Source organism: Leptosomus discolor, chromosome 1 (assembly GCF_034619465.1).
Source record: "Leptosomus discolor isolate bLepDis1 chromosome 1, bLepDis1.hap2, whole genome shotgun sequence".
In the NCBI taxonomy this organism is placed as follows: Eukaryota; Metazoa; Chordata; class Aves; order Leptosomiformes; family Leptosomidae; genus Leptosomus; species Leptosomus discolor.
This window is the reverse complement of record NC_141391.1, coordinates 176,795,926-176,818,602: the sequence shown is the minus strand read 5'-3', so window position 1 is coordinate 176,818,602 and position 22,677 is coordinate 176,795,926. Positions and strand designations below refer to the sequence as shown.

The 22,677-nt window shown below is 41.9% G+C and overlaps 2 protein-coding genes across 3 annotated transcripts in view; both read right to left on the bottom strand.

Moving 5' to 3' along the window:
• Window positions 1-1,180: 1,180 nt before the first annotated feature.
• Window positions 1,181-3,387, bottom strand: BBS10 (Bardet-Biedl syndrome 10). The gene is made up of 2 exons (XM_086461924.1): window positions 3,188-3,387; window positions 1,181-3,116 (listed from the first exon to the last, which is right to left on the bottom strand). Exons 1-2 carry the CDS (start codon window positions 3,385-3,387, stop codon window positions 1,181-1,183), a joined length of 2,136 nt encoding a protein of 711 aa, XP_086318050.1.
• A 4,232-nt stretch (window positions 3,388-7,619) lies between these two features.
• OSBPL8 (oxysterol binding protein like 8) overlaps window positions 7,620-22,677 on the bottom strand; it is a 49,238-nt gene continuing 34,180 nt past the window's right edge. For both annotated transcript variants that reach the window (XM_009947150.2, XM_086480210.1), the window contains exons 8-21: window positions 20,286-20,520; window positions 18,727-18,911; window positions 17,862-17,943; window positions 17,079-17,177; window positions 16,536-16,632; window positions 16,091-16,189; window positions 14,564-14,661; window positions 13,120-13,209; window positions 12,387-12,523; window positions 11,873-12,058; window positions 9,257-9,344; window positions 8,760-8,862; window positions 8,049-8,154; window positions 7,620-7,797 (exon numbers count right to left, since the gene is read on the bottom strand). In XM_009947150.2, coding sequence (XP_009945452.1) covers window positions 7,662-7,797; window positions 8,049-8,154; window positions 8,760-8,862; window positions 9,257-9,344; window positions 11,873-12,058; window positions 12,387-12,523; window positions 13,120-13,209; window positions 14,564-14,661; window positions 16,091-16,189; window positions 16,536-16,632; window positions 17,079-17,177; window positions 17,862-17,943; window positions 18,727-18,911; window positions 20,286-20,520 — 1,741 coding nt within the window. In that variant the 3' untranslated portion in view covers window positions 7,620-7,661. The remainder of the gene's footprint in view (window positions 7,798-8,048; window positions 8,155-8,759; window positions 8,863-9,256; window positions 9,345-11,872; window positions 12,059-12,386; window positions 12,524-13,119; window positions 13,210-14,563; window positions 14,662-16,090; window positions 16,190-16,535; window positions 16,633-17,078; window positions 17,178-17,861; window positions 17,944-18,726; window positions 18,912-20,285; window positions 20,521-22,677) is intronic.

Here is a 22,677-nt window from a genome sequence, read left to right as displayed (position 1 = left end):
CAGCTGTAACCATCTCAGGTGTAGCAGATAAATACGACTTACGTCTACGATTTTAAATACCCTCTCTAAATTTTATGTAATGGCAGATTAAAGAAAAAAAAAATCCAGTTTTTCTAAGTATTATGATATACTGGCCATGGCACACAGAGAACCAATGTGATACTGTTATCAGCTGCAGCTGTTCAGTTACTCAAAAGCCTCCCCCACCAAACCTGTAGTGTTTAAGATGCAGCAGAAAGGGAGGTATATTGACGTCCAGGTGATACTGAAACTTAAAGCAAATCTTACTAGGGTGAAAATTCTGTGGAAAAAAGGAATAATGAAAGAATAAAACAAAACAAAACAAAACAAAACTAAACCCCCAGAATAAAATCCCGAGTTATCACAGTCTCAACTGAAAAATTGCCTCAGGTTTTTCACATAAAACTGCATTACTGCCTGGGTAAACTTTTCCCATGATTCCCACGGCCCTTTATAGTAGCAGCACAACTAACTCAACCCAGGAGAGTTAAAATTAACCGTTGTAACCACGCAAACTAATTTGCCAGAGCACATGCCAGCCAGCCACGATATGAAATTATTCTCAACTCTACTAGTCTGACCAAAGTGAACTCAACGGAGGATAAACATGCTGCACCTCCTATCAGATCAGAAAATTCCTTTGGATATGCTGCAGTGCTCTACCACTGCCTGCCCCAGCTCTGAGCACGCTAACAACAGTTATACTTTTCCCATTATATTTTATATATATTTTATAATAAAAACCCCCTTGCTTATAACTTGCAAGTTCAGTGGCTCGTGCCACACTGGTAACTTTTAACGTGCCAGGAAAACCAGTCACACCTAACTTGCACAAATACTCGAACCACCAAAAGAGGCAAAGTTCACCCTTGGCTGGAACATGTGCAGGATCCTCCGCATGTGGGTGGAGATGGCGTTGCACATCTTCTGCAGTGGAAACCAGCTACTTTCTCATGTTTGAAACTTCCAACAACCCAGTTTTCCACAAATCTCAGCTGCTTAGTCTTTTTCTTCTCTTTCTTCCAAGAGGAAAGAAGCATGTTAGGTCTCTGGGCCTAAAAAGTTATCTTTTAGCCTCTAGCCCCAAATTTAGAGATGCGTGTATCTGACAAGAAGACACAGGAAAACACATAATCAAAACTATTCTTTATTAATGATTTCAGAAGTCATCTTCTGAGTCATAATCCTCAATTTTTCGCGGTGGCCGCTTAATGCTGAGTATTAAATCAATGGAGAGCAGCTCTGTAACACAATGAAGAACTGAAACGACCAACTGGTATTTGCAATACACCGACTCTAAACCTTTCTCGGTCACAGGCAGTGGCTGATTTTTTCTAAGTGCATTTATGGCTCTGAGATAGAATTTGGGAAAGCTGTTTTGGTTGGCGGTCCCGTACAAGGCCTTGGGAACACTCAGCAAAGCATCAGCAACTACGTTAGCTATGACAGTTACCTCTGACTGCTGACACTGTTTCGCATAGTTCTGAATATAATAATGTAGAAGGATTTCAAAGTAACCTCCTACTGGCAAAACTGATCCTGCTTCTATGAGGCAGTTGGAATAATTCTGTGCAATACTTGCACAACCCTTTTCATGTTTAAACAGAACTGTATTGCAACTTGTTTTCTCCAGATCTTTGCCAATATCTAGGCGTTCACATGCAGTGACCGTATCAGCACCAGCACTGTAGGTCTTTTGATCGTCTGCAAGTGAATGACTTTTGTGCCTCTCACAGGCGTCACCCAGGCGATCGCATTTTGTGTGTGGTTTCTGTACCTCTCTCAGAGAGCCATCCCCTTCAGTGGCAACACTGAATTCTTTGATGGGCGAGGTGGGATTTGAGTGTATTTGCAAGTCTGTTTGCACACATGCTGGATTTTCGCTTCCCTGAAAACCAGGGTCTACAATTCGTGTCTCTGTTTCATGCCTACGTGCTTTCAGCTGACATTCAGAAACCTGATTACCGTTACAAGAAATATTTTCTATTACAAGTTGCTTCTGGGTGGCTGAAGAATGCCAACTGCAAACATCTGGGGCTTCGTTCTGGCTATCACCTTCTGCTTTGCATGCCTCCCTCTGATCAACTGTTTTAAACAGCTGCTGCAGCATCATAAACGCCCCTTGTAAAGCAGCAGCATGTTGCTCATTAACACCATCGACCGGGCCACAAAGAACCAGGTAATGGGGCTGAAAAGCGCCCACACTGGTGAAGCCAATGTGAACGCATCTCTTTGAGCCGAGCAGCAAGGGCTGGCAAAACGTTGCCACTGTGGTTTCCGTGACTTCTCCATGTATGTTATCACCAAAAGGTGAGTAAGGTGAGACTCCTGTGATTTCACAGATAAGGGCCATTTCTTCCGAGGACAAGCACTCTACAACAGACACACCGTATAATTTTGCATAGTAGATCACTACTTCCTCTTGCTTCACACTCGACAGTAACAGCTTAACGCCGTTGCGTTTCAAGTGTTTCATTAAGGCTTCCGTCCTCCTTGTGATCCAGCGCAGGGAGGCCTCATACTGCCCCTCGGAGTCGACAGCAAACTCGACGCCGGGGGCCGAGAGTGCGGGCCGGAGGGGCTCGGTGACGAGCACGGCCCGCAGGTCCCCGCCGGCCGGGCAGTAGACCGCGAAGTCCCTGCGCAGGACGAGGCCGGGCAGGACCCTGGAGCTCGTCACTGGGAGGCCGGCCACGGCGGCGTGCAGCTCCGCGAAGCGGCGGCCGAGGAAGCGCAGCACCTGCGGGCGGGGGCCGGCGGCGGGGTCGCAGCGGCGGCAGTACTCGCAGCACAGCCGCGCCAGGCGCCGCCGCTCGCCCGGCCCCACCCGGCCGCCCAGGTAGGCCTCCAGCAGCGCCTCCAGGGAGCCCGCCTCTGCCCACCGCCCGGGCAGCGCCGACAGAAGGTGCCCCCGCAGGCCCTGCGCCACGGCCCGCTCCAGCACCTGCGCCTCGAAGGCCCGCAGCGCCCGCCGCAGGCCGCCGCCGCCGCCCGCCGCCCGCAGGCCGCCCAGCACGCCGGCCAGCAGCACCACGAACGTCTTGGCGCCGTCCCCCGTCGCGGCGCGGTGGCTGCAGGCGCAGGCCGCCATCACCCTGCGGGCAGAGGGGCTGTCAGGTGGAACCGCGCCGGAACCGCGCCCCCCCGCCCCGCCCCGCCCCGGTACCTGGCCGTGGGCGGCTCTAGGCTGAGCGCCTCCAGCAGCCGCCGCCCGTCCCGCGTGAGCAGCGCCTCGCCGCTGGGCCGCACCAGCAGCGCCCGCCCGCCCCGCGGCCCCAGGGCGCCGCGCACCGCGCCCGCCAGCGCCGCCGCCTCCTGCGCCAGCCGGCCCGCCTCCGGCCGCCGCGCCTCCCGCCGCCCCGACATGGCCACCGCGCCTCCCGCCGCCCCGCGCGCGCGTCACGGCCGCCCGCCCGCACCGGCGCATGCGCGGCGCCGTGAGGGGAGACCCAGCCCCGGGCGGCGGGAACGGGAGGCGCCCGGGGCGGGGGAGGGGCGCGCAGAGCCGAGGTGCCGCACGTCTTCGTCGGGGGCGGCGGGGCCCGGGCCCGGTTCCGCCTCCCGGTAACAGTTCAGATCCCTTCACCAGCCCGTGACGTACAGCGCGGATCGGTGGCGGCGGGCTCGGTGTCGTGAAGGCTGATTTTCCCTACTTGGGCAAGGGAAAGGCGTGTGGCACCGGCGGCCCGTGACGGAGGGACGGGCACTGGCGGCAGCCCGGACCCTGCCTGCGCCTGAGGCTGCTCGGGGGCAGATAAAAAGCCGCAAGAACGTGTGTGCGAGGTTGCTGCTGTGTTACGGCTATTTCTGGACTAGCGCAAACAAAGTATTGCAGCTTCAGGGGACCGAACACCAGAAATTCTACACTCGTGGCTCACCAGCCAGGAGAGGGAATAATTTAATGTGTTTCAATAGTTGATCCCACCCCCCGCCCACCCCGAGTCTAACTAAGCAGGAAAGTTGGTTTTCAAACACAAAAGCCTTCACAAAAGGTCAGATGTTACATATGGCACAAACTTGACAAATCTTTACATGTCTCGGAACAGCAAGAAACCCAGCAAGAAGGCACTGTTTACAACACGTGAATATCTGCTAAATTTTCCATGATTTGAGGATACCCCTGAAATAACAATAATTAAAACTTAGATGTACAGAATCCTTGTTATATGTTATTTACACAAACAGTGGTGAAGTAACAGCCTTTAAGAAACTACATGTAACATTGAATCCAAAGTCGGTTTCATAAACACCAGTCTAGCAAAAAACCAAGTAATTCCCAAAGGCACAGGATGGCAGCAAACAAACAAAAAAAGGAAGAAACCACCATCACTACATTTTATGGGACAATCCTTCAAATAATTAATGAGATTTAAGGGAGGGGGGACGACGACGACAGCCAGGGTATACTCTTATTAAGTAATGTCAACTATTTAAAAGGAATCAACACGTGAAATGCAAGAAATATCATCTATGGCTGAAACTGATACTTGCTGCATTTCACATGGCGCCTTTACTTTTTTCTTACTTTAGGTCATATGTACCTAACTAGGCAAATGGCAAATTAAAGGCTTAGAGTGCATATAAAACCAAACCAAACCAAACCAAAAAGCAACCACATGGCAACAAATTCTGAAAATATTTCCTGTACAAGAAAAACAAACAAAACAAGATGTGTAAATCAAATGTGAAAACAAATGCTGTTTTAAACTTTAAAAGCTAGTAGGAGGCCACAGCCCTCAAACACCTGCAAACTCTACAATCAATTTTTATAACTATGTGCAGAGCTCAGTCTTAAGTACATAATATTCAAGGTCAGCTACACATCATGGTAAAACAGGACAACGAGGATGTGCTAAAGAAAAGGCTTCATACAGGCCTGTGACCAGCTGTACTGTAAAAATTAGGTAAGTAATTTCTTTGTTCTAGTCACATGAGGGAACATCATACAAAATCCAGCAAAACAGGAATTAGTAGGTTTCTGATGTACTTTTCTGAATTTAAGTTACCTGATCATACAGTCAAGCAGAAGTCTGCAATTTTACTTTTCAAAAAGTTTCATTGTATATCCTTTACCTTCCTGGATCCTCAATAAACCCACTTTTACAACAGAATTAAACTCTAAAAAGCAAGCTGAAGAGGAAAGCAAGCACAGGCATTTTGTCTCGCTCTTGAGCTGAGCGTGAATTTCAGATGTGGAGTATCTGTTTAGTCCGACATTGTCCAGCTGCCTGGGTCAAATCCACAGTTACTACCATGCAGTCCGTGTAAAAATACATCCAGACCGTGTTACTAACTGACCTTGAATAGAAGTGCTTAAAAAAAAACCAAAATGAAAGGGCAGAAGGACATCACTATTTACAAGGGAGAGAAAAGCTTGTAACGATCAGTCAACAGTTTCAGCACCACAAATTTAGCAGGGTATTATTTTAGGGGATGGAAGTTATTGCCCAAATTCTCACTCCTTTCCTCTTGTGTTACTCTCATGTACAGAGAATGTTTAAAGGCTTGTAATGGATCCTAGAGGTGAAGCTTTGACATCTGAATGCGATAATGAATGGCCAAATTCCAGGCTGAGAACATTAAATGAATGTTATAATATTCTGCTTTCTTTATGCCATTTTATACATGGCTAACAACTTCAGTCTCTGTTTAGAGACTTAACTGAGGGATTTATTTTTTTTTAGGTTTGGGTTTTTTTTGTTTTGGTTTGGTTGTTTGGTTGGTTTGTTTTTTCTTTTACAGAGGGACTTCCTACATTCACAGATTTTACCTCATCAGCTGTCCATACAGTCAAACTCCAATCAAGTTTGGTCTTGCCCACGTATACAAGATCACTCTGGTTAAGGTACTACTTTCCAGAAAACGATTCAAGACCAAACGATGCTAATATGAAGCTGTAAGAAATCAGCTGAAGTTGACTGCTTAAGCAATAAACTTTTACGTTGCTGAGGCCCAAAGAAGGGGAAAGGTGAAAGAGAAGGGGAGGGGTGTGAAGGTGTCAGCCACAGGAACACATGAGCTCGATTGACAAACAACAAGTAAATGGTAATTTCAGGAAACTCTGGTGTGACTGATGCTGAGCAGAAAGGTAGGTCAGCTGGAGAGTCGGGGAGGCTGCCCCAGGCAGAGGGGTGACCGGGCCACAGCAGAAAGCCAAAAGTGAGCTTTGAACTGTTCTGCTGCCTGGGATGGATTTGGTTTCTGAGAGGATCCTCCGAAAACAAGCCTGGCTGCCCTTTGCGTTGTGCCGCTCACCCTCCTGCTGTCTCACCGGGGTTACCGAGCGGGCCTTTACAACACTACAGCCCATTTTGACTTGGTACGCTTGACTGGTGTACGGAATTCACCAGATAAACACTGGCACTACATTTTTTTTTTTCCCCTGGAATTTTACAAGTTCTACACATGCATATATTTCTTCAAATAAAAATGTTAGAAACCCTGGTTTTAAATTGAAACTTAAGCTTCACAATAATTTGTATGGCTACAGCATAATGAATAGGTGCATCCGTGTGTTCGGCTAGGTAGTATATACTGCAGTAAGGAGGAATTTAACAGAGACTTAGGTTTTCACTCTCATTTGTTTTGATACATGTGTTGTCAGCCATCCCACAGCTTCTGAAGACTTTCCCCTTGTAAACACACGTTTTCATTTGCAAGTGAACTCTGTTCTACATCGTTTGCCTTTTGGGAGGTTCAACTCAAGCGACATACTAAGCACACCTTTGCTTTACATTTTGTTCCAAAATGAAAAGCGCCGGCATCAGCAGTCTGTCTGCTTACTGCGACAGGGCCGCACACAAATGTAAATTCAAAGCTGTAGATTTATCAAGACTTACAAACATACCATAAATCCTTGACATTTGCAATTTGTGAGAGAGAGTGGACCAAGACAGTACCTTCCTCGGTGCTGTACTGTTAAAAATATGGTCTGTACAGTAAATGCAGGAATGTTTTTTATGAAGAATCTGAAGTTTTAAAACTATAAAAATAAAACAGCTGGCTTACAAGCCACTATAGTAATTCAGGATAAAAACCTCATACTTCCAAAATAAATCAAGGACATTACATTGCCGAACTCCCAAAGACTTCAGCTTTTTACTTGCCAGTTCCTAACGCTCAGGATCTTTGTGTGAGAATGTATTTCTTTGACCTTAAACAAAAGTTTACTTCCAAACACCCAACGCCATTTACAAAAACCGTTGGCTACTTCAAAAGTTCCTTTGTTACAAAAAAGGTTAAGTTTAAATGTAACAACGTGTGTTCATTTATCATTCTACCATAACAGGAATCACATCCTACCTACAGGGTCTGACCTCTGAATTTTTAACTTCATCTATTCTGCGGTGAAGATTCATCAGTACAGCATATGACGCAATATAAAACACAAGGCTGATGTCGTATGTCTGTGAGACAGAGGCACACACCAGGAGCAAGAGTGTACTGGCACTTACACAATTCTTACTTCAACTGGGTAGATGGGAGTATGATTCTGAACGATGGACGCTGAGGCAAAGTTCTGTAAGTTGTTGCTACAGGGCTCTTTTAGATAATATTGCATCATTTCCAGTCCAACTTAAAATATGGTCCCAGTTAACAGTTCGATCATTCCAGTTCAGAAAGGCCCTTGTTCACACTTCCTATTTGAACAAGAAATTAATGATAAGCTGTAGCAGAACCACGAGTAAAATGAAGACATAGTGCTTGAACTGCAAGAAATGGTAGTCCACAGGTGGCGAGTTAGCAGTGACTCTGTTTCGCAGAGCCATAATGTCCCTGTAGAAAGAAAACAATATCCTGTAAATTACAATCTGGACAATTTGGCATTTTCTAGTATGTTAGGGCTCCCTACGGAAGGCAGTTTTTGAGGATAATCATGAAACATCAATGAACAATCAACATTTGGGAAGAAGGGTAGTCTAAAGACATCAAGGCTCTAAAGCGGAAATATATACCAGCCTGCAAGGAAAAAAAGCTAGAAAATTAGTATTCTCTAAACCACTTTAAAGCATTTTATTTAGTATCACCTCTTGATGTCTTCTTGTGTTTCCTTTATAGATTCAATGGCACTCTGCAGTTCACCAAGGTCTGCCCCTTTCTTCCTTATTCTTGTATTATGCTTCAGAAGTTGCGCTAGAAAGATACAAAAGCCAGATGCAATCCACAGAAGCGACTGCTAAGTCAAAAAAAGGAACGAAGTACTAACAACAAACTAAAACAGTTGCAAAAAGGAGGAGAAAGTTTTCTAACTAAGCTCCTATTGAAAACTAGAGCTTTATTTCAGAGTCAGCTATAGCGCAGGACAGAAAGTTAAGCGCTTGAATTATCTTAAAACACTCACTGTACTGTTTAATTTCTGCAAGCGTTATCAACCACAAAAATCTGCCCTCTAGCAACATACTGATCTACAAATGACAACAATTCATCTTGTTTTGAGAAAGAAAATAGTTTACTAACACAACTTTTTCCCCCCAGATCCTAAATATGTGCAGCACTAAGCCTACCTACACTACCTACTGATGTTTAAAAGGACAGGGAAGTTTACAATTAAAACCACGAGCCCTTCTGCTCCTTTGGTTTTTCCCGAATGTGCTTCACGTTGGATAGAGCTGTGATCTAAAGCGCGTGTTATTTCATCATACAGACATTGAGATAAGAGGAGTATGTGTGACTACAGAACTCTTGCTTCGCTATCAAATGCATTTATTATTTCTGTATGCAAATGTGTCTTTTCCTACCTTCACTCCCAGAGGAATCCTGGTTATCAGGCTCCGGGGATGAGAAACCACACTCTCCTTTCTTCTGACTGGCTGGCTTTCGCTTGATTTTTGGAACACTAACCTACAATTGATAAACTTTTGAATTATTTCCAGAGAACCAGAATTGTAGCAAAGCAGCACATTTTAATAGTTAAATGCACAATATCTAATAAAAGGCCAAGTTAAAATTTTTGATATATAAGCAGTCTGAAATTAGTGCATCTTCCCATTTAAGTGAAAATACACATTAAACTGCTGAGTTCAAGTGTGCATATTTTATATTCCTATACAATACAATCTCTACTGCTTAGGATGCAACACAGAAGTGAAAGACTACGGACTGGGTAAGCTACGTTTTTGTAGGATAACAATCACATTTCCCATCGCTCCCAAAGCTTTGATGACCTTTATACACAGAACGCAATATACACAAGTCCCTGGATCTTGCTGCGCGCGCTGACAGAACAGGAACATACCATTGGTGTCCGATGTCGAACTTTTGTTTGGATGGTGCCATCTTTTTCAAATTGGATCATATCATTCAAAGGGTCCCACGGTCTGGTACTAGACAAAGTGAATATGATTGATTAATACCACAGCAATTTAAATAAGAAATATTTTCTTGCTCAGAAACTACTCGGTATGAACAGGTTAAAGCTCTCTCTCCTTATGCAGAAGTCAGACATGGCGTAAGTGATCCTATCTTCCACCTACAGCCCAGCCCTAGCCTGAAGGGCCAAGACAGCCACAAACTAAACTTCACATCCAGGTCAAACCCTCAGCCAGCTGGTAAGATTACAAGCTATTGTATTAACCAACCACATCATTATGAATTTATCTGGCTATGATACATATTTGTCAAACATGGAGAGGTCTTTTGCTTAATGTACGGTTGTTATTTTAGGTTTAAACAATTATTATTATTTTGGACTGCTTTTTTTTCCATTGTGGGTTCCCCCCCCCCCTTTAAAAGATGCCTAGGAAGGAGAGGTTAAGAATCCATTACCTCAAACCTGCTTTCACTCCAAAGTGGCTAATGGTAATCAAGACTGGTTTCAAGAAGCACTAGGAGCTACACACAGTTTTCCTGTTCTGATTTTTAAGAGTGTTTTTCCAAGTACAGGCTGGTATAGAATTAAAAAAAAAAAAAAAACAAAAAGCAAAAGCTCACTGGAGAACAAGCAGCAGCCACAGGCCAAGACCGACATCCCCGCTGATTACTGCCTTTTCAGGAAAGAAACTGCAAGTCGGCTGCATGAGGATCGATCTAATGCACAGCTTTAGTGGGAGCAGCTTTAGTGGGAGCAGATTATGCATGGATTTGCTTTCATCTCCTCCTGCATACTTTTTAAAACGTCTGTAGCTGTTTCAGATGTTGCGAACATAGACCTGCATTTACATCTTGGCTTAACCTGACTTGAATTAAGTGTTACGTAAGGTAACGGGGTAAGAACTAGGCGTTGCTCTCCCAAAGGTCTTTTGTATCTGTAATCCAGATGCTTAAATCCATAATCCAGATACTTTAACAAAAGCCACAGCTCACTGAACACATCTTTCACAGTAAGTGTAAAAAGACTGCTCCCTACGTGGACCAGGTGGTGAGGTGGCATTATACGCGTAAAAGGGAGACAGAAGTTTCTTCCAGGGACTGCTGAGAGCGCAGACTGTGTTCTAGCACATAGTAAAATTTCCGTGGCACATCCTTGAACCACAAGGCCTCAAGATGACAAAAAATAACACAGATTAACCGACAGACTATCCCCTGCAGCTTTAAAACCTAACAGATTTTAAGTGCAGTATTCCTCCTGATGGTTTTACCCCAGGTCCAACAGTATAGGCAGTCAATTCAGCTGGACTATTCAGTTCCTCCAAGAGAAAGAGGCATCAACACCACTAAAAGGTTCAAACCAAGAGTGGGTGTTTCACAGAGCATTTAGTCTAGTTGGGGAATTCCCTGCCGCAGGAGGTTTTGGGTGGTAAAAGTCTGCACAGACTTAGAGAAAAACAAGAAAATACATGGAAAATAAATCCATTGAGAGTTGCTAAATACACTGAATCCCTGCTTCGTTCCAGGAAACTTCTCCCAAAAATTTGGGGAAGACATGAAGAGTACTCAGGATTCTTGTATTCTTCCCCATACACACACTTCAGCCACTGCCCCACTTGTACAGAAAGGTGAAGGGTAGCCAGGTTTAGCCATGGGAATACACCTCCAGCACCCATGGTTTCAGAATTACTTAACTCAGAGTGCATCACCTTTGGATATTTGACTTTTACAATCCCTGCAATATAGAATCACGCTGCATATTGAAAAAGACTCAGCAGAACGTGGGTGTTCTGTGAAAGCCATCACTCGTAAAGGGCTCGGATCCAAGCTGACTTTTGCAAGCACTGGTGAGAACACAGAATGCGTCCCAGCAGTCAGGGAGAGGAGACAGCTACAGCTTCATCTTCTGATCCAGATCACCACACCAAGAGATCGCAGACACCTATGTGTGCAGGGCCTATTTGACAGCTCAGCTGGCCCCAGCATTAACCGCCGCTGCAAACCTGTTCCTGTCAGAGTTATTCCAACACAGAACAAATTAAATCGCTCAGTTCAACTAAGTACAGGCTTTTCTGATTCCCAGACACAAGATTTTCTAATTTCATTGGTATGCCTGTAGGTACCGCTGTTTTCCACACTGGGAAAATCTGTGCAGCTGCTATGGTCAGTCTTGGGGCGGGGGGAAAGGAGCACAATGCATCCCAAAGTGCCATGCCCAAGAAACTCAAGAACATAGCACAGATTTGTAGAGGCACATAACCATAAAGGTAAAAAAGAAGCAGCCCATTGCAATGGTTACATGAAACATGGTTTGCTGCATTAGCAATCACTGTTTTTTCAACGCTAAAAGCGCCAACCAAGTTTGGCTAAAAAATTGTGCATTTTAATTAAAATACCTAAATAAGAATAGCAAGTAGCCTTTTGCTATTTCAGGAGTTTGAACTCAGCTATCTGAGTTCTTTTGCTCCTGAAACAACAGAGGAGGCTCAGCAACACTACCAAGCATTTAACAAGCAGTTTTTGTTACGAGCACTTCAGAACTCACTCGGCATATTTGTAGTGCCATTCTCCTGTGACCGAATCCTGATCGAACAGTTTGCACGTCCACTCTTCACCCTTTAGTTTCCTCTCTTTGGCACTCTTTCTCTGAGCTTCTTCCAGAACGTATTTCTCTTGAGTAGCTTCCGTTTGGTCTTTATTATTTATTGCTCGTGTCACTTGCTGCCAAAGCCTGACAAACAAGCAATATAGAGTTACCATCTGGTTGACAGAAATAATTGCAAATGTTTCCTTAATCATAGGCCGAGTAAATGGGCCAACCTCTAAACAGAATATTACCATGTTGTAATATATGTTTTATCTACGTTTCTATCAAGACTTTCCATGATTGTAAGGTTTGTAAAGGATGATCTTGTATTTAAACGGTGTTGCTCTCTTGTTTTACAGGCCAATAACAGCAAACACAGGAAAGAAAGAAACCATAATTTGTTCATAATTTGGAGAAGATTATGAGTTTTATTTTGTCAAAATAATTATATGTGGTTCTAAAGTGAACTTACTTCTCTGACTCAAAGTCATCTTGCTCTTCAAACTTCACTGTGTATCTAGGTAATCTACGCTGCTTGATATCAGATGTTGGGTTCCAGAATGTCTCCGAAACATCTGTCTTCTTGTCACTAATAGTAACTTCACTGTCCTGTAACATATATAATTCTGTTACCTTAATTGTAATAGTCTCAAGGAGTGCCAAAATAACATAAAAGGGAGGAATAAGCAATTATTTTTTTTTGTAACAAGAATTTATTTTCTTTTGGATGCACGTAGTTAAGAATAGTAAGATATGCTAACTTTAAAATTCAATTTCCACACACTCTGCTCGTTCTGACTTGGAACAGAGAAGCAATGGAACCTTTACCACGTCCAAAAACCAGTGGTGCCAGTGTCATCTCGCCAGAACTGAAACAAGTTTAAACATTTCACGCTGGTGCCATAACAATTCTTCCTAGTACTAACTCATTTGCTAAAAGCACTTCACAGGCTGAAATGTAATTTCTTCATGAACTACTCAAACATACACAACTGTTCCACCTTTTAACAGTTACAAATAACACTATGTTGATTCTATACTTTCTTGAGAACTATCCAACTACAATAGATACTTTCCATAAAAGTGGTATTTTATCAACTCTTTTTTTTTTTGTTTAAACTTGAGTATTTTTTGTAACTAAGCGCTATTCTCACCTGTCTCAACTATCAGCCAGCATTTATAAAATACCACCAGTCACTACTTACCCAGTGACCCTCCAAAATAGCCAGAACTTCTTTCCCAAGCTTAATTTTCCCTGATATTTGGTTAACACTGTCGTTGTTACCCAAAAAAGGCTGCAAAACAAAAAGAAATGCTTTCATGTTTATTTTAATAGCAAACTATTTTCGCATTTATGTTTAGCATGAAGGACAAAAGTGAATTTATGAAATGTGATGCAAACAGCCCTGATGGCTTTTAGTATTATAACTTCTGCCTATTTCATCCCCCAAACAAGTCTAAAACCTAAGTTGTTCTCTCATGCTGCATTTTCTTGAAAGATTTGCTGAGCAAAAGCATTGTCTAAGAAATGTGGAAAGAAAATGGAAAATAACGCAGAGAACAGTGACATAATGATATATTGGAGGACACAGTCATTTGCTACACATATTTCACCACTTTGCCAAGGACCATTTGTTACTAGAGATTAACTCTTGCAGAAGCAACAACAAAAATGATTGCCAGGGATTTTCTTCAGCCTTTTTGATAGTCTCCATCCTGTGGGCTGATGAGGCAAAACATGAATTAACACAGCCTCCTAACCTTTATGTTTCCCCTGTAATTTCAACTGAATACGGTTTCCCTCTCCACGTGCACACTTCTTAACAACTATTTGTTCAGCTTTAAATCAGTTTCTGTCTCAAAGATGGCGAATGTATTTTTCAGAAGGGCATGCCAACTTTAAGTAGTTCAGAAACCTTTGTTTAGCTTTTGTGAGTGGGGAGGTGCTCCTACGGCATGCGCAGCTGCCAAAAACAATCTATGTAAACCGTTGCTTAGCACTGGGCATTAGGCTGATATAAATGTTAGCCAAAGCCTTTGCATCATCTTTATTTGAGGTGTCATGAGCAACTAAATTTACCCAGGATCGAAGAGGGGAATCTGAGTCCTCAAAGGCAGAGAAACTTCTAAACTCCGGGAGTTTAAAAAGACCCTGAACATTTTTAGAGAATTAAAAATCACCAAGGTATATTAACAACAATACTTAAATACCTGAACCACTGATCAGATCACTAAACACTTCCCTTGTTCTTACACTTTCCTAGACACACACAGTTGCCACTGCTGGAGATAAGACAGACTGTTGCTTTTTCCTCACTAGAGCTGTTCTTAAGACTCATACAACCAGCAATATGTTTGCATCTGTTATCACCAGTGATGAAGACAGCACTGTAAGTTTCAGTCAAAACTTCTGGACCCAGAAGAACACATTAAGAAAAGAGATGACAATAAAATTCCTTTTAAAAAAAACCAACCAAACAAAACTGTTTGCTAGATACACACAGCTGGATACATAGCAGTTAAAATGAAAATTCCTCAGTTCCTAAAAAGACAATTCCATATTAAATCAGATCATATCTAAGGAGTGATGTAATTTTTTTTTTTTTAAATTATCATTATGCTCATTCTTCTTCTTGTGCATTTACTAACCTTGAGTTTGAATTCAATTGTTGCACTGTAGCCAGTTTTCTCACACGTGATGTTGACTGTTCCCCCAAGCTCTAAGGTCATTGTGCCATAAAGAATTCCTGCAAGAGAAAAAAATAGCTAAAACGAATGTTTATAACCGAACAAGTCAAAACCCCTAATTCTTTGAGCACAATTCCTAGAGTAAACATGACTGTGCCAGAGGAAAACACATTTATTCAGATGACCTTTCCTAATGATAAGCATGATCTTTCTGCCAAACAAGATAACCCAAAGAGAAACAGAAAGATCTAAGTGAATTACAGATAAGCAGGAAAAACGGTTTATTAAGACCTATCTTTGGCAGCATATGCTTCTGGTGCTAGCAAGGGTGGTATTTAGTCTTATTGGAGATGACTGGAGGAGGGAAGCTTTTGAGGTTAAGACAGGAAAGTAACTCTACAAGAAAGAGAGCAAAGAAAAAATTCACTTGAACAGAAGCAGTATGTACAGTCAGACCACAGGTGAAGACAACCATGGCCAACCAGTATAAGACAACACTGATTACCTCCCTAAAGACTTTCAGAAGTACAAGGCTGCCAATGCTGAGAACAGTTTCTTTCCCATGATTACTGTCTTTCCCCTGCAATCCAGTGTTTGAAACACCGACATACAGTGGATGCACGTGCAAAGGAATTTTATTTCACCATGCACATTCACCTTCCCTGCATATTCTTCTATCTTTCTCCTGCTCTATCAACCTTATTAGCCACACTAGTTCTCCTTCTTCCTGTCTGACTTGAATGTATGTATATATTATTTTTGTCAAAGCCATAAAAACCCAATTCAACAGAGTATTAAAAACATCCATAAACAATGGAAAGAGAAGAGCCAACCAAACTACCATCAAATTATCTAACTCTGCTAGTTGATTTTCATACATCTCAAATGAAGAAAATACAGTTGCTGACTGTAAGGCTTCTGAAAAAGAATTCTGGCAGGGAATATATGGGTAGATAAACCTGAATAAGTAACAGTTTAAAAATCAGCAATTCTGCAATGTATTTTGTACTACTACTAACCTTCCAGAAAGCTTTACAAACTACTGACTGCTTCTCATAATGAAACTAAAGACAAATGGTCATGATTTACACTCAGACCACACAGTGAGTTGTGGATACTACATTGCCTTTTATGTTTACAAGAGGAAAAAATTGGAAAAGCTCAAAATTGTTCTTTAAGAAAAAAAAAAGGCAACTCAAACAGTATATTACTGCCATGTAATGACGGACAGCTATATATATACACTCTTACTATTTATGACAAAAATAGTGCCAAAAAACAGATCATTGCTTAAACAACAGATGTATTTTTCTCCTGATAAAATATGTGGAAGCCTAGAGCCACCAGTGTTGCCAGTGTTCAGAATAATCTTCTCGGATGACAAGCTTGAATCCAACGCAGTATACAATTTAGAGTAACAAACTATTTAGAATAATAAGCTTCTGTTCTCATAACTTGGCCATCTAGAGAATGAAAAACCCCCACTACCTTTACAATGAGCATATGGCATTGTCATTACATAATCTTCTCCCCTATTTAGGAATGTTAGCCGTCCTTCTCCATCTAGTATGGCAGATAATGAATTCCCTGAAATGCAAAGACAGAAAATCATGTTTCTCATCCTGCAAGACAACAGTCAACATTTCCTAATAACTAAGCAATAAAATGAAGAACATCAGTATATTTCACATTCTAATCTATGCTGTCTAGTGAAGCCACTATAATACACAGCATCTCCAATTAAAAATTAAAATACTCCAAAAATAGAAATTAAAATTCCAAAGACTAGTAGCAAAAACTTTGTAAGGAAGGGATAATACAATGATCAAAACCCAGATTCTTCTAACAGCTTGCTTTCATCCACAAAACTCAGCTCATTTGCACCAATTTTACATTCCTCAATGAAGTACAACCAAAAAAACCCATTATTTACCGTAGAATTTTGATTTGGCCAGAATGCTACCACTAAGGCAAAAACCATCCTTGCGGTTGCTAACATAGAAGGCAGATATTGGAGGATGATGCGACACCTGTTGAAAAAAACCCCAGGTATTTGAAAAAGAAAAAAAAAAAGAAAAAAGAACATGCAATATAGTAAACCCGTTGAGCTAATAATGACAGAATGCAAAATTCAAGCTGCACATAATAGAACACAGTTAATATAAGTGAAATGTGAAGTATAATCTTTATCTTTAAAGATCGAGCAAACACTGAATTTCAAGAGTTAAGATAATCAGCACCTGACTTTTACTGGAGGAAGACAGAACAGAAATGCTGGAAACACCTTTCTCTGTGTCTCTAGGAAGACACACTTAAGACAGACAACTGTAGGAAACCTATGCTCACCAGGAGAGCTTTAAGGATACTATTCACACATTTAAATACAGTTTCTGAAACTACCAAATCGCTTGGCTAGCACAAAAATGCAACGCATTTATTGTTCTTAAAAAATACTTGATCCAGTTATTGCAGCTACCTGTTCCGCAATATAAAAAGTCTTGCTATTCGTCCTTGGATGAATCCACATGCATCGGAAAGTCTCACCCAGTATAGGATTGTACGGCTTTTTTAGTCCCTAAACAGAAATAGAACAGACTAACCATACAATGCAGGTACAGAACTCACAAAAAAACTTTATCAGTCTGTCACTGAAGACACAACAAATATAATCGTAATACACATGTTAAAGTACATTGTACTTGATTTCATCATTTGAACATGCAGTTACTCTGCTCTTCATTCTAAGGAAACCAGCATAGATTTAGTATATCTGCTAAACTATTGCAGGCTACACATAAGGACCAACAGAATATATGATTTTTTGGTAGGAAAACTATTAGAAACCTTTTGTCTGAAGGAAAGTAGTAAGTACTTACTTCTTTCAATACTATTTCCCACCAACATGACTATAAAGAACATTTAGTGTAAAGCTAAATGAAGCAATAGAAATACTAATCCCCCAATTGCAGCACGTTATCACTGAAGAATGGTAAACAGAAACCAGCTCAACATTATCACAAAATGTTTAGTTCAACTTCTACACCAAGGGAAAAAAACAATTGAATATATTCTATTTTAAGCATGGCTAGGGAGCAAAAAGGTCCATGATTCTTCTGTGTAAATAATGAAAACTTAACCTTGCTTTTAAAAAATGCATAACAATCTAATTTACAAATAAAAACTTACTCCAGCACATCCCTAATCCCTGAAACTAGACACAATGACTAAATTAAAGACAAAATAATGTGTGAGAGGACACCTTTGGCTTTTTGTAGAATCCTGACAAATACCACTTCACTACTTTCTTCATGCGGTTGTAAGCATTCTCTTCAAGAGCAGCTCTATGAAACAAAAAGAACACACAGAACAAATATCAGTATTGTTTCAGTTATAACATGCTAGCAGTCGTTGTGATATATCTCGAATCTAGGAGCTGACTAAAACAAAGGTTTTGTGATTTGCAGCACTGTAAAAATCTCAGTCTGATTGCATCAAATCCAAAGTTTTCAAATAATTGTCTGAAAACGGAAATCAAATGAAAAATCAGAAATGGTATTTCCATAATTGCTCTGTTCTTTGCAACATTAAATCCTGTTCCACGCCCACTGAAGTTCTTCCATTTATAAGCTACTACTTTAGAGAACCGGCCTACTCACGTACAGGACTCAGAGTTGAATAACATTTTAATTTACAGTCTTTATTAGATACATTTGAGCAGGCAACTATAAACCTGAATAGAAATTAACACTGTACTAAAAATGTTAACTGGTACTGTTTTACCATCTCGAATATGCCTCCTAGAGAAAGGAAATGAAACTAATTTTGAGAAGTCTTCTAACCAGTCTCCAAAAGCTAAACCTGAAATGTCTGCAACAATTGCTATTAAATCACTAGAGGGGCCAGACTTCAAGATGTACCATGTGAGCTCTCAGGCAGTTACCTTTCAGAGAGCAAGGATATCTGATGACTGCCCGATACATTATCACGCAAACATTCAAACTCTAAGCACTCTATGATGTTGTTTAAGTAGACCAGATTAAACTTTCCAGTGTACACTGTGCACTGTTACCCCATTTTAGTTTAAAAAAAGAAAAGAAGGAAAACCAGATATAGGATTGACTCACTCAGACAGAAAGTCTGCATGGTAGTAGTAATCAGACAGCTTGTCCAGGAAAGAACGAGGTTCCAAGATGAACGTAGGCAGTACAACCTTGGATAAGTCCATTCCTGGCCGCACTTGCTTCAGTAATGTCCAGATCAGACTTTTGTTTTCTTCTGACACTACTTCTGTCTGAGCAGCCTCCCCTGCCTAGGATGAACAAAAAACTGCTTATAGAAAGGAGAAAGAAAATAATCCTCCAGAAGACAGGTCAACACATTCTAAGGAAGCAACAAGAATGGAAAGTGGATACTTAAAATGAACCACTCAGAGAAGCTGAAGCAGCTATGGGAGAAAAATCAAATTTCTCTAAATACGCTTATGATACATCTTTAATGAAGTATGACAGATACACTATCCAGCACTAAAAACAGCATTAGTTTTCTCAGCCCTAAACCAGAAAAGTTTGAGGTAGAATGGTGATCAGAATTCTTCCCTTAGTCCTTTCCTAGGCATCAAGTACATTACTCTGTTCTCACACACAGGACTCATATAGCAAAGGGCTGTTCATCCTACCAACTCTTCCCCACCATGAAAGCTGCCACATTTATGCTTTTCAATGCCTTGACCAGTCAATAATACCACTGGTTTTCCTTAAAGAAAACCACTGTGTAGGGTGGTGTAGCAAAATCAGCAGCCACACTCCAATATGCTCCTTTCTGTTCAAGAAGAGGGGAGATATTTTTCCCCTTTCTCTGTAAGAAAAGCAATTTCTTCTGTAGGAAAAGCATCCCTCCTTCCAGAACAGTTCTAACACACATACTCAAGAATGTATTGTCAACTTAAGCTCCTCAATTTTTCCTGAACTACTGCTTCTTCTAGAAACAAGACTAGAAAGCAATAAAGCACAAAGTATTTAAGTCCCATAAGTATGAAAAAAAAATCTTACTGTTAACACTTGAGAAGAAAGGGGTGATTTGTGAAAAAGCTCCTCTCAATTTCTGTTACTAAGTTTTTTGGTATCTTTATAGCAAGTAAAACATGCAAATTCCTGACACATTTGCCTGTGTAGATATGTAAGATATCCTGCAGAAGTGGAATGGCAGCTCTGGGGCATCATATTAGAATGCAAGGTGACATCAGAAACACAGCAAGCCTTCCACTGAATTCTGCAGACACCACGGCTGCTTAACTCCTCTCTTGCAGTAGAAAAAGAGGTGTCAGCTTCCATTAAAGTATTCAACTTGAAGATTTTTACTTGAAGTTAATAAAAACCAAATAGCAATAACAACAAAAGGATGGGTAGACATGGTCAACTTCTGCTGCAGGTGGCTGTTTCAAACCGAGCACCTTCTGTCTGAGCAATATTCCAGATAACCTCATTATCCCTGTCAAAATGTCAGACACGAGCACAAGAGTGGCACAGCAAAGCAGAACATGGGTGAACAGAACTCCTTTCTCCCGTTATTGCTGAAAATATGGAAGCAAATCCTGCAAGTCAGCTTTCAAGCATAGTCTGACCCCTAAAATACCAGCTTTCTATTTGGAGAAACTGCTTGCCCACTACATCAACAGCTCTTTTACCTCTCCAAGTTCTTCATGACTCTGTTCTAAATAAGTAGTTTCCTTGATATCAATTGGTTCTGGGTCAACATAAGAATCATCCTGTCGCTCCGAAGTGTCGCTATCGCTTTCTTCGCTTTTCCCCAATCCATCATTATCAGATTCCTCGTGGTCATGGTCATTTTCCTTATCAGATTTGTCAGAGTACATATCTTGATCTTTAAAGTGATGCCTTTCAATTTCACTGTCATTCAACCTACATAAAAATAAAGGCTAAATGAATCTTCAACTTCAAACAGTAATTTCATGTTTCCAAACCAGGATCTTGATAAAATACACACTAAAATTTGAATGTCAAGCCTGATCTGGCAGCAATGTCAAACTAGCTTCACTGGAAACGTATAGGCTGTACTCTTCTCACTGAGCTGTCAAACACACCAAGTTTAGAATAGTTCCTTTGGAAGGGATCTACAACGATCCATCTAGTCCAACTGTCTGACCACTTCAGGGCTGACCAATGGTTAAGCACGTTACTAAGAGCATTGTCCAAATGCCTCTTAAATACTGACAGGCTCGGGGCATTGACCATCTCTCCAGGAAGCCTGTTCCAGTGTTTGACCACCTTCTCAGTAAAGAAATGCTTCCTAATGTCCAATCTGATGTCCCCTGGCACAGCTTTGAACCATTTCCACGAGTCCTATCCCTGGATACCAGAGAAAAGAGATCAGCACCTCCCTCTCCATGTCCCCTACTCAGGAAGCTGTGGAGAGCAATGAGGTCACCCCTCAGCCTCCTTTTCTCCAAACCAGACAAACACAAAGTCCTTAGCCACTCCTCACAGGACATGACTTCCAGCCTTTCTACGAGCTTTGTTGCTGTTCTCTGGACTCATTTAAGGACCTTTACATCCTTTTTAAATTGTGGGGCCCAGAACTGCACACAGTACTCAAGGTGAGGCCTCACCAATGCTGAATACAGCAGGATAATCACCTCTTTTGACTGGCTGGTTATGCTGTGTTTGATGCACTCCAGGATGTGGTTTGCCCTCTTGGCTGCCAGTGCACACCATGTATTGTGCCTACTGTCAATTAGCATTTGTTCTTGTTAAATTTCATGCCACTGATGATTGCCCAATGCTCCAATCTATCTAGATCCCTCTGCAAAGCTTCCTGTCCACAAGAGAGTCAACAGCATCTCCCAGTTTGGTATTGTCAGCAAACTTGCTAAAGGTGCATTCAAACCCTTCATCCAGGTCATTGATAAAAATATTTAACAGAACGGGCCCCAGGATTGAGCCCTAAGGAACACCGCTAGTGATTGGTCACCAACCAGACGTAGCCCCATTTGCTACATCCCTTTGAGTCCTGTCATTTGGCCAGTTCTTCACCCAGCGCATTGTGAACCTGCTCATCTCACAAGCTGGACAACTTGTCCAGAAGGATGTTGTAAGGGACTGACTCAAAAGCCTCACTAAAATCCAGAAAAAACACATCCACTGCCTTCCCTTCATCCACTAGGCAGGTGACCTTATCATAGAAGGGTATCAAATTAATTAAACAGGACTTTGCCTTGTGAACCCATGTTGACTGTGCCAAATGATTGCATTCTTCTTTAAATAATGTCTTTCCATAGCACCCAGTAGGATCTTCGTAATTTTTCCAGGTACTGAGGTTAGAATAACAAGTCTGTAGTTGAGGGTGGTGAGGCACTGGAACAGGTACCTCAGAGAAGCTGTGGCTGCCCCCTCCCTGGCAGTGTTCAAGGCCAGGTTGGATAGGGCTTGGACCAACCTGGTCTAGTGGGAGGTATCCCTGGCCATGGCAGGGGGGTTGGAACTAGATGATCTTTAAGGTACCTTCCAAACCATTCCATGATTCCTGGGTCTTCCCTCACACCCTTCTTGTAAATCAGAATAATGCTGGCTTGCTTGCAGTCAGTGGGGACCTCCTCAGACTCCCAAGACCTTTAGATAGTCAAGAAGAGTCCTGCCATAACATCCACTAGCTCCTTCAGTACTCTGGGATGAATCCCATCAGGCCTCACGGACTTATGAGCATTCAGCTGATACAACTGGTCTCTCACAATTTCCGTGTCCACAAATGGAAAGTCACTGTTCCCACACTTGTGGTCCTCTGACTCAGAGGACCAGGCAGCCCAAGGTCTACTAGTATTATTAAAGACTGAGACAAAAAAAATCATTGAATGTCTCTGCTTTTTCTTCATCTCTATTTCTCAGGTGACCATCTTCATCAAGTATCAGTCCAATGTTTTCCTTAGACCTCCTCTTGCTATTAACGTACTTAAAAAAGCTAGCTCTTGGTTGAACCTGAATTCTTTTCACGTTTCTTCTCCCTCTCCTGCTAACCCCATTAAAACTAGGCCTGCAGGTTTTGTTGCTTAGATAGTTAAGCAC

Excerpts from the sequence above, each read along its gene's own strand:
- BBS10 (XM_086461924.1), bottom strand. The coding sequence starts at position 3,387 with ATGTCGGGGCGGCGGGAGGCGCGGCGGCCGGAGGCGGGCCGGCTGGCG. Across the intron at positions 3,117-3,187 it reads CTAGAGCCGCCCACGGCCAG|GGTGATGGCGGCCTGCGCCT; the intron begins GTACCGGGGCGG and ends CTCTGCCCGCAG.